This window comes from Carassius carassius, unplaced genomic scaffold, assembly GCF_963082965.1.
Source record: "Carassius carassius unplaced genomic scaffold, fCarCar2.1 SCAFFOLD_110, whole genome shotgun sequence".
Lineage (NCBI taxonomy): Eukaryota > Metazoa > Chordata > Actinopteri > Cypriniformes > Cyprinidae > Carassius > Carassius carassius.
Window position 1 is genome coordinate 1 of NW_026775072.1, and position 13995 is coordinate 13995.

The following is a 13995-nucleotide window of genomic DNA, read 5'->3' on the forward strand; positions in this document are numbered from 1 at the left end:
GTGTGTGGTTGTGTGTGTGTGTGTGTGAGAGAGTGTGTGTGTGTGTGTGTGTGTGTGTGTGAGAGAGTGTGTGTGTGTGTGTGAGAGTGTGTGGTTGTGTGTGTGTGTGTGTGAGAGAGTGTGTGTGTGTGTGTGTGTGTGTGTGTGAGAGAGAGTGTGTGTGTGTGTGTGTGTGTGTGTGTGTGAGAGAGAATGTGTGTGTGTGTGTGTGTGTGAGAATATGTGTGTGTGTGTGTGTGTGTGTGTGTGTGTGAGAGAGAGTGTGTGTGTGTGTGTGTGTGTGTGTGTGTGTGTGTGTGTGTGTGTGTGTGAGTGTGTGTGTGTGTGTGTGTGAGAGAGTGTTTGTGTGTGAGTGTGTGTGAGTGTGTGTGTGTGTGTGTGTGTGTTTGAGTGTGTGTGTGTGAGTGTGTGTGTGGTGTGTGTGTGTGGTGTGTGTGTGAGTGTGTGTCTAACCAGTGATCCCTCCAGGTTGAAGGTCTGAGCGTTCTGGCACAGCAGCATCACGTCTCTCTCCAGGTCGTTGAGGCTGCGGTATCGATGGCTCCGGATGCGCTCCTGTTCACACACAGAAGGCAGCGGAATGAAGCCCTGAGCTCACAGATGCTGACTGTTTTCAAGGATTCACTGCCGTCATGATCCACTCGCTCACCTTGATCTTCCTGAAGTCCACAGGTTTGTGGATCAGCTCGTAGTACTCGGGCAGCTCCTTGCGTGAAGGCAGCTGGATGAACACCTCGCTCAGCTGACGGCCGTTACTAACATTCAGAACAGCACCAGACACACACACATCAGTGAGGAATAACTCCTCTCCAGCTGACCTCTGATCCGTCCTCCAAACCTTCACTGACGGACCAGAGCCTCCAGAAACAACCAGACAGTGGCTATGTTTACCTGCACAGTTTTTGGTTCAATCAGACTGAATTCATTGCGACTGATGAATCTGAATGTAGTGTTTACATGAACGCTAGAAAAAAAGTGATCGGGCTGATGTGCGCATTTATATGTCACAAGCTTCAAATCGCAGATTTTTTTTTATTACATGCACACACTGCACAAATTTTGCGCTTCCCACAGTTTGCACATAAACTAAACTAATTCTTTATTTGTTTTAAACAGCAGAATTAATATTGACCTATTTCTGGATAAATATACGTGTAAACCCTTTGCTGTGCTTATATTTACTACACAGTAAAAATGCCCTCTCCACACTCATAACCAGTCGTCTGTGGATGAGAGTCTGAAACATGGAAACTGGGACATTGTCTTGCTCCACTTCACAGTTGCAGAGTGAAGGGGGAGTTTTATAATGTCAGGAAACACATTAATTCAACAGGAAGAATCGTTATACGTCATTACGCTATTTCTAAATCATTGCACATGCGCAGTTATTCCAGTTTCAGTTTTCAATTCGATCAAGCATTTTACAATCTCAACTGTATTAGAAAAGGATTGAACCACCCCTTTCATTCGGACTGAGCGCAATCGGATCGATTAAATAGTTTACATGAAAGCTTTGCAGTCTGATTACAAACGTGAGAAAATACCTGCTGTTATAAACCTAGCAGTCAACATCATGGCCCTGCTCTTCATCATCAGGAGGATCTGCGGTGTTCATGAGAAACACATGAACACACACAAGAACCCGTCCCCAGGTCCTGAACCATCAGCTATCCTTTTTTACCATTTGTCTCAGCACTGGCCTGTACTTTCCTCAAGTTCTGCTGGAAACCACTCTGACACTCACTTCTCCTTATATTTAATAACAGCGTCCACAATCTTCTTCATCTTCTTGGTGAGCGACGGAGGGTTGGGCGAAAGCTTCTCGGACGGAGGACGACCTCGTTTCTTGTGTCTTTTACTGTCATCGTCTCTCTCTCGTCCCCCACGAGCACCTGAAGTGGATGCGATGGTGTCCGGATCCCGATCACGTCTCCTCTTTCGAGTGGTTTTCTTGTGTCGCACCTCCTCCTCGATCTCCTCCAGGGTCCCGTCCTCGATCGCCTGAGAACAGAGGGATGGATCAGGATCCAGCAGAGGATGATGGCTGAGAGAATGAAGCGTCTCTGACCTTCAGCCACTGTTTCTCTGTGAGTGAATCGCTGTAATCCACCTCCTTCCTCTGACGCGAGCCGCGGCCGAACATCTTCTCCTCTTCTTCCTCACAGGTGAGTCTTTCCACCTCGGCGTCGTCTTTCATGATCCACGTGGGCAGCTCGTCCTCCTCCATCAGACGAGGCTTTCGCTTCGGATTGCGTGCTTCCTCGCGACGGCGATCCAGATCCATGCGCTACACAGAAACAAAGAAACATTGGAAGCTCATTTGGATTCATTCTGGATTTGATCAATGCTGACAAACATAAGTGAGAGAAAGTGAAAGGAGACCATGAACTGGTCAAACTCGTCTTCACTCCTCGCGATCATCTGATTTACGGTCTCATCGTCTGGCACCTCGTCCTCTTCCTGACGGAGAAAGAGACGCAAGCAATCAGAAGAGCTTTAGAAGAACAGAACAGAGAGAAAACATCCATGACCACGTTTACATGAAGGTTTTGATGCTTCACAGCTTCCAGGATATTCCTGTAGACAAACTGATCGCGCTTATTATCATCAGATCATTATAAAACCATGTTATGATATTTATGCACAAAATCAGCCTCACAAACCTTTGTAAACATTTGCAACATTATCATTATGTAAACATTATGTAAACATTATCTTTATAGTGATTCATTTCAGTGATTCATTTCATTATCACTTTTTCTTATGTTTGTAAGACAAATCTCTTCCAAAATGTGCTTGACATCTTAAAACTTTGAGTTTGCGTGTAGCTCCTAGAATCACATTTGTATGAATGTGCAAAATACTGCAGCACAGTTGATATTCTAAATAAGGTGTTTGCATGGCCCAATATTCAGGATAATAGCATACTGTATTGGCCTCATTGGGACTTGATTAATCAGTTTACGACAGTTTTCATGACGCATTCATTTATAAAACAAAAGCAAACTGTGTCATGACTCCCTGGGCTTAACTGGGGGTCAGGAGCCCTCCTTGGGCTTAACGGGTAATCAGGAGCCTTCCCTGGGCTTAACGGGTAATCAGGAGCCTTCCCTGGGCTTAACGGGTAATCAGGAGCATTCCCTGGGCTTAACTGGACGTCAGGAGCATTCCCTGGGCTTAACTGGAGGTCAGGAGCATTCCCTGGGCTTAACTGGAGGTCAGGAGCATTCCCTGGGCTTAACTGGACGTCAGGAGCATTCCCTGGGCTTAACTGGAGGTCAGGAGCCTTCCTTGGGCTTAACGGGTAATCAGGAGCCTTTCCTGGGCTTAACTGGACGTCAGGAGCCTTTCCTGGGCTTAACTGGACGTCAGGAGCATTCCCTGGGCTTAACTGGACTTTTGGAGCCCTCACTGGGGTTAACAGGGAATCAGTAGCCCTCACTGGAGCAAGCTCTGGGGCTGACAGGCTTGACTCCGGAGCAGCTGCGGGCTTGAAATTTGAATTCTGAGTGGTTGGAAGGCTTGTCTTCGGTACACCCAGCGCGTTGGAGTTAGCCGCGGCTGGCAGACATAACAATCTCATACCGTGGGGAACAAACAGGGGGGAAAAATAAAACAAAAGATTTTTCAGAAACGAAAACAAAACACGGGAGAAGGACTGCTGTTCTGCCAATATTTAAACACTAGGAACTAAGAAGCAAGAAGATGAGGAGTAAATAAATCAAAAGGCACTCTGGGGAAAACAGGACTATAAACATCAGGAGAACAGAATGACATTTAACAGCAAACGAAGAACTGAAAACAGAACACACTATAAATACACAGACACCAATGGGAAACAACTGGGAACAAATTAATAAACACAGCTGGAAAAAATTCCCACGAAAAGGAAAGGAACAGGAAAGACCAAAGATATAAGGGCAATGGATTCACAAAAGGAGCAAAACACACACAAACCATGGACCATAGTCGGACAGAGGGTCAGAGAACTCTTGGATTTTACCAGAAATATCTAATTTCTGTTCTGAAGATCAACAAAGGTCTTACTGGTTTGGAACCACCATAAGGTGAGTAATTAATGAAAATTTAAGGTGGGACTTTGTCTGAATACCATTTTTTGAGCTTCGAAGCTTCGGTAGTAATCAACACCAAATATTCAAAGCTTCAGATGGAGGGGCTGAACATGTTTTTTCTCTATAATAAAGACAAGTGTGTCTGTGTGTCTGTCTGTCTGTTTGAACTTTTATTATGTCGATAACCATTCATCCAACAGACCCAAGGGAGTGCAGTGTCGCATTTTGGTGCAATATGGACATGCGACATGTTCAGAATTAATCAACTTTTAATAAACTACAGAACACTGAACAAACTTATCAATCTTATTTTGCAATGTGGAAGTAAATACGATGACGTACTTCCTTATAATGTGTTAAACCTCCATTTCGCTAGCCGGTAGGTAAGGAGCGTAAGGAGCAATGTAGTGGGACCACACACAGAACACTATTAAACACTGTGATGGTAAATATTTATCACACCCACAGTGTATAACACAGCGGGAGGATGAAATGTGTTCTGCCATAACTTGAGGACATATTAAATTATTTAATTTTGTCACTTGGGAGTAGACGGGTCTTCAGTGCCAAATTATAAAAGCACTGAGGCATATTAGTAACGTTACCTGCACAGCGGGAAAGTCGCTCGAGTGCTGGTACATCATTTATTTTGAATGCAATTAATAGTTTGACACCTCTATTCAGAATGGTTCCCATTTGTTCCATGAGTTTTGAAAAAGTGACAAATTGATGATTATTTAGCAATGCTAAACTAGTGGTCCCACTTCCCCATAGTCACCCCACTGCAGGCACTACATTTCCCACAAGCCTTTGTCCCATTCATCACTGTTAATTGCACACCTGGTATTGCACTCAGCTGTCTCCACTTTCATCGTTTTCACCTGTCCATATAAACCAGCCTGTCTCATTCTGTTTCATGGAGTCCTTGTTTTGCGTCTCCCGGCTTTCTCGTGTTCCATTGTGTTGTTCTTGTTTCTTGTTTGGACTGATTTTGTGGTTATGACCTCTTGCCTGTTTTTTGGATTCTGATTTGGATTACCCCATTAAAATACTGCGATTGGATCTCTCGTTTCCTGTGTGTATTCATTACAGAAGGACTCCATCATGCCCAGATCCAGCGGTGTGGGATTTCGTTTCCGTTCCCAAGCCACCATAGAGGAGCGGATGGGGAGACTTTCGAACTTAACCACCCTTCGTCAAAAGGGGAGTGAGGTGGGTGGTTTGGCACAAATATTCTGGACCCTGGTAATAGGAATGGGATACAATGATGAGGCACTTAAAAACCTTTTTAACGCTTGTCTGGATAACCCTGTGCCTGAGTGGGAGATGAAGGAGCTGGAGGTCCTGGATTTTTGGGGGTTTACCATGTACCTACAACATCGGTCTCAGTGGGATACCCCCATCACACCTGTCTCTCCAGGTGTGATGGCCGACTCTAGACCTGTGTCTCCAGACAGGAGGACTGCCAGCCCAGCGCAACTGCACAAGATGGCCGCCAGCCCAGCGCCACAACACCAGGTGACCGCCAGGCCAGAGCCACTGCCCAAGATGGCTGCCGGCCCAGTGCCACTGCACAAGATGGCTGCCAGCCCAGCGCCACTGCGCAAGATGGTCGCCAGCCCAGCGCCACAGCACAAGATGGTCGCCAGCCCAGCGCCACAGCACAAGATGGTCGCCAGCCCAGCGCCACAGCACAAGGTGGTCGCCGACCCAGCGCCACAGCAGAAGATAGCTGCCGGTCCTGTGCCACTGCACAAGATGACAGCCACAGGTGACCGTCCAGAGTTAAGTCTGGTCCGCACTGACCAGGTCCCCGTGGTCCCTCCAGAGTCGAGTCAGGTCCCAATTGACCCTCCAGAGTCGAGTCAGGTCCCAATTGACCCTCCAGAGTCGAGTCAGGTCCCAATTGACCCTCCAGAGTTGAGTCAGGTCCCCGTTGACCCTACAGAGTCAGGTCAAGTCACCATTAACACTCATGAGTCAAGCAAAACCACAGTTAGACCTCATGAGTCGAGTCAAGTCACCAATGATCTTCATGAGCAAGGTCAAGTCACCAATGATCTTCATGAGCAAGGTCAAGTCACCAGTGTTCTTCATGTGCAAGGTCAAGTCACCAGTGTTCTTCATGTGCAAGGTCAAGTCACCAGTGTTCTTCATGTGCAAGGTCAAGTCACCAGTGTTCTTCATGTGCAAGGTCAAGTCACCAGTGTTCTTCATGTGCAAGGTCAAGTCACCAGTGTTCTTCATGAGCAAGGTCAAGTCACCAGTGTTCTTCATGTGCAAGGTCAAGTCACCAGTGTTCTTCATGTGCAAGGTCAAGTCACCAGTGTTCTTCATGAGCAAGGTCAAGTCACCAGTGTTCTTCATGTGCAAGGTCAAGTCACCAGTGTTCTTCATGAGCAAGGTCAAGTCACCAGTGTTCTTCATGTGCAAGGTCAAGTCACCAGTGTTCTTCATGTGCAAGGTCAAGTCACCAGTGTTCTTCATGAGCAAGGTCAAGTCACCAGTGTTCTTCATGTGCAAGGTCAAGTCACCAGTGTTCTTCATGTGCAAGGTCAAGTCACCAGTGTTCTTCATGTGCAAGGTCAAGTCACCAGTGTTCTTCATGAGCAAGGTCAAGTCACCAGTGTTCTTCATGAGCAAGGTCAAGTCACCAGTGTTCTTCATGTGCAAGGTCAAGTCACCAGTGTTCTTCATGGGCAAGGTCAAGTCACCAGTGTTCTTCATGGGCAAGGTCAAGTCACCAGTGTTCTTCATGTGCAAGGTCAAGTCACCAGTGTTCTTCATGGGCAAGGTCAAGTCACCAGTGTTCTTCATGAGCAAGGTCAAGTCACCAGTGTTCTTCATGTGCAAGGTCAAGTCACCAGTGTTCTTCATGTGCAAGGTCAAGTCACCAGTGTTCTTCATGAGCAAGGTCAAGTCACCAGTGTTCTTCATGAGCAAGGTCAAGTCACCAGTGTTCTTCATGTGCAAGGTCAAGTCACCAGTGTTCTTCATGTGCAAGGTCAAGTCACCAGTGTTCTTCATGAGCAAGGTCAAGTCACCAGTGTTCTTCATGGGCAAGGTCAAGTCACCAGTGTTCTTCATGAGCAAGGTCAAGTCACCAAGGATCTTCACGAGTCAGGTCAAGTCAACATTAATGCTCATGAGTCAAGCCCAACCACAGCTAGACCTAATGAGTCAAGTCAAGTCACCAATGATCTTCATGAGAAAAGGCAAGTCACCATTGATCTTCATGAGCAAAGGCAAGTCACCATTGATGTTCCTGAGTCAAGTCAAGTCACCGTTGATCTTCCTGAACGAAGTCAAGCCACAGTTGATCTACCTGAACCCAGTCAAATCACCACGGATCTACCAGAGCCTCTTCACGTCTCTGCTGAACTTCCAGAGCCTCGTCCCGTCTCTGCGGTTCTTTCAGAGCCTCGTCACGTCTCAGCCGAACTTCCTGAGCGCTCGTCCTATCCTGTCATGGCCATGGAGGCCATCCAGGAACTCATCGCCCGTGCTGTCATGGCCATGGAGACCATCTACCATCTCATCAGGGCCACGGAGGCCACCCATAACCTGTTCATGTTCTCTGTTTCAGGCTAACCTAACCAGACTTGCTCTCCTGTGCCATCAATCCCACTGTGGTGGTCTTCTGCTCCACCCTGGTGGGCTTCTGTCTCGACCACACGGCTGTGGTGGTCTTCTGTACCGCCCTGGTGGGCTTCTGTCTCGACCACACGGCTGTGGTGGTCTTCTGTACCGCCCTGGTGGGCTTCTGTCTTGACCGCACAGCTGTGGTGGTCCTCTGCGCTGCCCTGGTGGGCTTTTGTCTCGACCGCACGGCTCTGGTGGTATTCTGTGCCACCCTGGTGGGCTTTGGTCTCGACCGCACTGCTGTTGTGGTCTTCTGTGCCACCCTGGTGGGCTTTGGTCTCGACCGCACTGCTGTTGTGGTCTTCTGCACCGCTCTGGTGGGCTTCGGTCTCGACCGCACGGCTCTGGTGGTCTTCTGTGCTGCCCTGTTGGGCTTCTGTCCCGTCTGCTCAGCTGTGGTGGGCTCCTGTTCCATTTGCGCCATCCCGGTGGGCTCCAGTTTCACCTGCTCCACCCTGGATTCCTGCCTGTTGGCTCTGCCCTGGGCCCCTGAACTTTCCGTTCCCTCCTGGCCTCTTTGTTTTGTTGTTGTTTTGTTTTTGTTTTTTCACTTCTGGTCTCTGTTTCCCTCTATGGACCTGGCCCTCAGTCCCTCCCGCTGGTCCTCTGCCAGTCCACCTCCCTCCTGGTCTCCTTGTTGTTGTATTTTATTTTTTTCACTTCCTGTCTCTGTTTCCCTCTATGGACCTGGCCCTCGTCCCTCCCCCTTATCCTCCACCAGTCCACCTCCCTTTTTGGACTGGAAACCTTCTTGTTTCTTGTTTGGACTGATTTTGTGATTATGACTTCTTGCCTGTTTTTTGGATTCTGATTTGGATTACCCCATTAAAAAACTGCGATTGGATCTCTCGTTTCCTGTGTAAATTTGTTACAGTATACAAAATTATTACACTATTCTAAATTTCATATAAATTGACATGGAATGTAGACTTGTGCTCTTCCACTGTATCAATCTAGTAGGAGATAATTTGACACTCAATGCCTGGACTTCAGACATCACTGTGCTGCAGGGGCAGCTGCAATGTCTCCGTTCGTGTGGTCTCATGGTCACTTTTCTTATCATCTGCAAAACACAACACTGAAGTCAGTCAGATGCTCAGGAGAAACTAATAAATTCTCCACCCACTATTTACAAAAAGTATTACAAAAAAGTAGAAAAAGTACTTTGTACATGGCACCATGGTGTTCCAGTCGCAGTACAGTGGCATTTTTATTCAATACAATCACAGTTCTTGGCTTTAAGGGATAGTTCACCCAAAATTGAATTTTTTTTTATCATTTACTCAACATCGAGTTGTTCTAAACCTGTATAAATGTTTTTGTTTTACTGAACGATATTTGAAATAGTGTTAATATACAAACTATTCTTGGATCCCACGTAGTAATATATCTTGCTACTATGGAAGTGAATGAGACCCACGATATGCTTGTTAACAAACATTTGTCATGGTTCATGAATGCATTGTTTCCTGCTCGTCTCATGTTACGTCTTGCTGATTGTTTCATGTGGGAGTTACCATTGCTCATCAGTGATCAGCGGCAGCTGCACCCAATTCCAACTGCCTTAATGCCCTGTCTTTCGTCTCTTGTTTGTCAGATCGTTGTTTGAGGTCCTCCGTGCTACATGTCTGTTTTCCTCCTGCTCAGCATTCTTTCTCGTGGGTTCGTTCTGTGTTCTGTGGATTACGTCATCATTACCTGGATCTTTCATCATCTCTCACCAGCGCACTTTCTCATTGAAGCCTTTCTCATTTACTGTCATTTATTAAATAAATCATTACTTGCATTTTGCTTCCTTTGTTCTGTCATGACAACATTCTTCTAAATATCTTCCTTTGTGTTCAGCAGCAAAAAGAAATTAAAACAGGTTTGGAACAACCAACAAGAAATTTATTTTAGCTATCCCTCTATGTGCTTTTTGTAACAGTTTTCTACTGTTATCAACAACTTCAGCTTAGCACTAAATATTATAAATTCCCAGTAGGTGTGTCATCGATGAAAAAATAGTTTAAACTATTAGGGTTAGGTTATGATTTTCTGTGGGTCTGCCATCAATTCAATTTTGATGGTTTCTTTAAGTTTTAGGCTTTTAACCAAAGCCGACATTGTTTTTCTCCCTTCAGAGGGGTGTACAAATCATAGGGTGCCCCACATCCACATTCAGCTCTGGTGCGTGGATTATGTTCAAAACAAATCTTTTATGCTTGAACAAGCTATTATGACACCCCTTAACTACACAAGGTACCCCAGTCTTTCTGTGGTCCATAATAAAAGTAAACTAGCCTGTAAAACTACAGATTCACAATACAACTACTATCAGTGAAAGCAGTTTCTTCGAAAATGACGACGCCCACGCTTCAAGAAAAATAAGGTGGATATGCTCCAAGAACGGACACTGCACTAGTGATACAAAACACACAGGCCTGTTATGAGCAATATTTTTAAATAGACAAATTATTATTAGGCTGGGCTACTGTACGTTTTTTTTTTTATTTATGGCTTCCGTTTTCGCAAGTATTTTCCAAGCAAATTAAGTGCAAGTTTTTATCATGTGCAAAATTACTGATTGATATGGTGGATAAAAGCAGCTTGTTTTATTTTACGCCAACAATATACTATATGCATACTACTTACAGAACTTGATTTTTCAAACTTGATGTGCTGTTGTGGTAGGACAGTTTCAACTCGCATATCTGGCACACTGCCTTTGTCTTGTCCTCACTCAATTAAAAGTGCTCCCACACAGCTGAGGTCTTCTGCATTTTTGCCTTCTCTTCCAGATGAACTGAATCATGATGTTCACTCATGGGCGATTCATAAGGTGTTTTTTCACTAACGGGCTGAAATGGTTTTCTTTGCTTAACCGTTCCAATACGATTTCATTTTCTACTGTGGTGCTTATAATGGAGCTCTTTGGAATTCAATATAAATGCGTCATTCGTTGCCTTGGTTATATAATAACAGCGATATTTACTTCATTCTCAACTCTTGACGTGTAAAATAAAATAAACAGAAGGCGACGACGGGTATAATATCAATAAGCGCAAATGTTTCCTACACAGACCAAATTGTCTCACTGTCTATCTAACCCAGAGCCATGTTTCTCATCGGGTCTGTTCTAATCATGCGAAGAGTTCCGGTCTGAGAACGTTTTTTAATCGTGCTGCCCCGTACCAGGATCACACGTCAACACAACTGTGACCGTACCTTACAGTCCTTAGAACCATTTAGTAAATATAGTAAAAAGCAGATATATATTAGCACGAACGAAGACCGTTTTGCGGGGGATGCCAGGTGTTCAAAAATAAATAAATAAATAAATAAATAGAATAAATATATATATATGAGCTTCAAAGTTTTTGTGTTACATTCGACTGTGTAGATAGAACCTTATTGTTTTTCAAACAAAAAGTCCCATAATGTACACAACATTAAAAAATATATTACATAATGAAAATACGTTGACACAGAATAAGATTATGTGAATAACTACATTTTGACAAAAATGTCAGATAGAACCTTATGATTCCAAGGGGACCAAACGACAATTTATTTACAAACGAATATTCTGATCCTGCCCTAATTAAAGGATATTTTAAGTTGCAGGATGTATTAAACATACAAAGACCTCTTCTGTGTCAAAAGATCAAGGGAAATTTGGTTTCTCAGGTCATGACCCCTTTAATATTGTAATAGTCTAGTTGATGTAAACAAGGTGGATGTGGAGTGAATGAGACCTGACCTCGTCCTGCTCCTCGTGCTCCAGAATGGCCTGCAGAAACGCTCGGCGCTCGTGACTGGACGACTTCTGGTCGAACATGCCGGCCTGGATCACCTTCTGGTCCACGTTCAGCTTGTATTTAGCGGCCGCCAGGATCTTCTCCTCGACGCTGTTGACGGTACAGAGCCGCAGAACCCTCACCTCGTTCTGCTGACCGATGCGGTGCGCTCGATCCTGCGCCTGGAGGTCCTGCAGACCGAGAGCATCAGAACCACGCAGGACAAACATCGTCCAGCTGATGATGATGATGATGGGTACCTGATGAGGGTTCCAGTCGCTGTCAAATATGATGACGGTGTCTGCGCTCTGCAGGTTGAGGCCCAGTCCTCCGGCTCTGGTGCTCAGCAGGAATATAAAGTACTGAGAGGCCGGATCATTGAAGGTCTTCAGCAGCATCCCACGATCCTCTGCTTTAGTCGTGCCTAAAACACACAAACACATACTAAGGCAAATATCCTTTCTATCACTAGTCTTCTCTGAGTTCTGAAGAAAATGTAAGTGCTGTCAGTCATTATAATGGAGTCGGCCCAACCGCTTCCCACGTCTTTAACATATTCCTGAGTAGTGTGGGAAGCTACTAGTGAATCTAATATATTAAGATTTCATTAATCATATTACAGTTACCATTCATAAAACAGCTCGTTACTTACTAACTTTTGATACATCAACCCCTACTGATTTAAAATCAAATAATCCAATAATTCCTAGATTTATATTCATAATTTTCATGACTAATGAACGCATGAAGTCACCAGAGCAGCAGGCAAACTGGAATGTGGAAAAGCTTACATTTAGTGGATGGAAATATTGCCATGACATTGATTTTGTGAGGAAAAAAGACGACCTGGCATTACTTTACTCTGGCGTTACATGGCTTCCCTCTGATCCCCATATAAATTGTTTAAAATCTTTTTAGAAAACGAAACTATTTCTTATGAACTTATGTGATTTCCTTTGATAAAATACATTATTATAATTATTTAATAGCTTCTATTAGCTACACATGACAGTTAATGAGATTAATTCAACACTTTTATTTAAACGTCACTATCGATCACCACTGTTTTTTTCATCACTTCTGAGTTCTGAATGTGATCCAATGTGGATTTCGGTCAAATGATGAGGCAGAAATATATTGCTAGTAACATTTTATAGGGTACGCAAAAAGTAATTTAATTACTAGTGTAACTAATTCTACTTAAGCTCATGTCTCCTCATATCCTGGTGTTAGGACACGTTTGGAGCCCTAATCACTATATTATGTTTCGATGGAGCACGTTCAAATAGTCAACTTAATTAGCATGATAGTGTGTGTGTGTGTGTGTGTGTGTGTGTATATATATATACACACACACACACTCACTTAGCATTTTATTAGGTTCACCTTGCTAGTACCGGGTTGGACGCCCTTTTGCCTTCAGAAATGCCTTAATTCTTCATGGCATAGATTCAACAAGGTGTTGGAAACATTCCTCAGAGATTTTAGTCCATATTGAGATGATAGCATCATACAGTTGCTGCAGATTTGCGGCTGCACATCCATGATGCTAATCTCCTGTTTCAGCACGTCCCAAAGCTGCTCTGTTGGGTTGAGATCTGGTGACTGTGGAGGTCATCTGAGTAAAGTGAACACATTGTCATGTTCAAGGAACATGCTGCATTATCCTGCTGGAAGTAGCCATCAGAAGATGGTACACTGTAGTCATAAAGGGATGGACATGGTCAACAACAATACTCAGGTAGGCTGCGGCATTCAAACCATGTTCAATTGGTACTAAATGGCCCAAAGTGTGCCAAGAAAATACACCCCACACCATTACACCACCAGCAGCCTGAACCCTTGAGACAAGGCAGGATGGATCCATGCTTTCATGTTCTTTACTCTAACATCTGAATGTCTCAGAAGAAATTGAATTGTAGCCTCTGTTTCCTGTTCTTATCTGACAGGAGCAGCACCCGGTGTGGTCTTCTGCTGCTGTAGCTCATCTGTTTCAGGGTTCGGTGTGTCGTGTGTTCAGAGATGGTATTCTGCATACATTGGTTGTAACGAGTGCTTATTTGAGTCACTGTTGCTTTTCTATCATTTCTAACCAGTCCACCCATTCTCCTCTGACCTCTGACATCAACTGCCACTCACTGGATATTTCTCTTTTTCGAACCATTCTCTGTAAAACCTAGAGAAGGTTGTGTGTGTGAATCCCAGTAGATCAGCAGTTTCTGAAATACTCAGACCAGCTCGTCTGTCACCAACAACCATTCCACGTTCAAAGTCTCTTAAATCCCCTTTCTTCCCCATTCTGATGCTCGCTTTGAACTTCAGCAAGTCGTCTTTACCACATCTGCATTGAGTTGCTGCCATGTGATTGGCTGATTAGCAATGTGTGTTACTTAGCATTTGAACAGGTGAACCTAATAAAGTGGCTGGTGATATGCAGCCAGCTCACCTCTGTTCTACGACAAGTTTCCAGTGTCCCTCCTCTATCCCTCTGATTATTCCTA

The 13995-nt window shown here is 44.6% G+C and overlaps 1 protein-coding gene across 1 annotated transcript in view; it reads right to left on the bottom strand.

Moving 5' to 3' along the window:
* Positions 1-515: 515 nt before the first annotated feature.
* LOC132134594 (transcription activator BRG1-like) overlaps positions 516-13995 on the bottom strand; it is a 39274-nt gene continuing 25794 nt past the window's right edge. Inside the window, exons 24-29 of the mRNA XM_059547129.1 lie at positions 11755-11918; positions 11458-11685; positions 2383-2460; positions 2069-2287; positions 650-2001; positions 516-555 (exon numbers count right to left, since the gene is read on the bottom strand). Coding sequence (XP_059403112.1) covers positions 1741-2001; positions 2069-2287; positions 2383-2460; positions 11458-11685; positions 11755-11918 — 950 coding nt within the window. The 3' untranslated portion in view covers positions 516-555; positions 650-1740. The remainder of the gene's footprint in view (positions 556-649; positions 2002-2068; positions 2288-2382; positions 2461-11457; positions 11686-11754; positions 11919-13995) is intronic.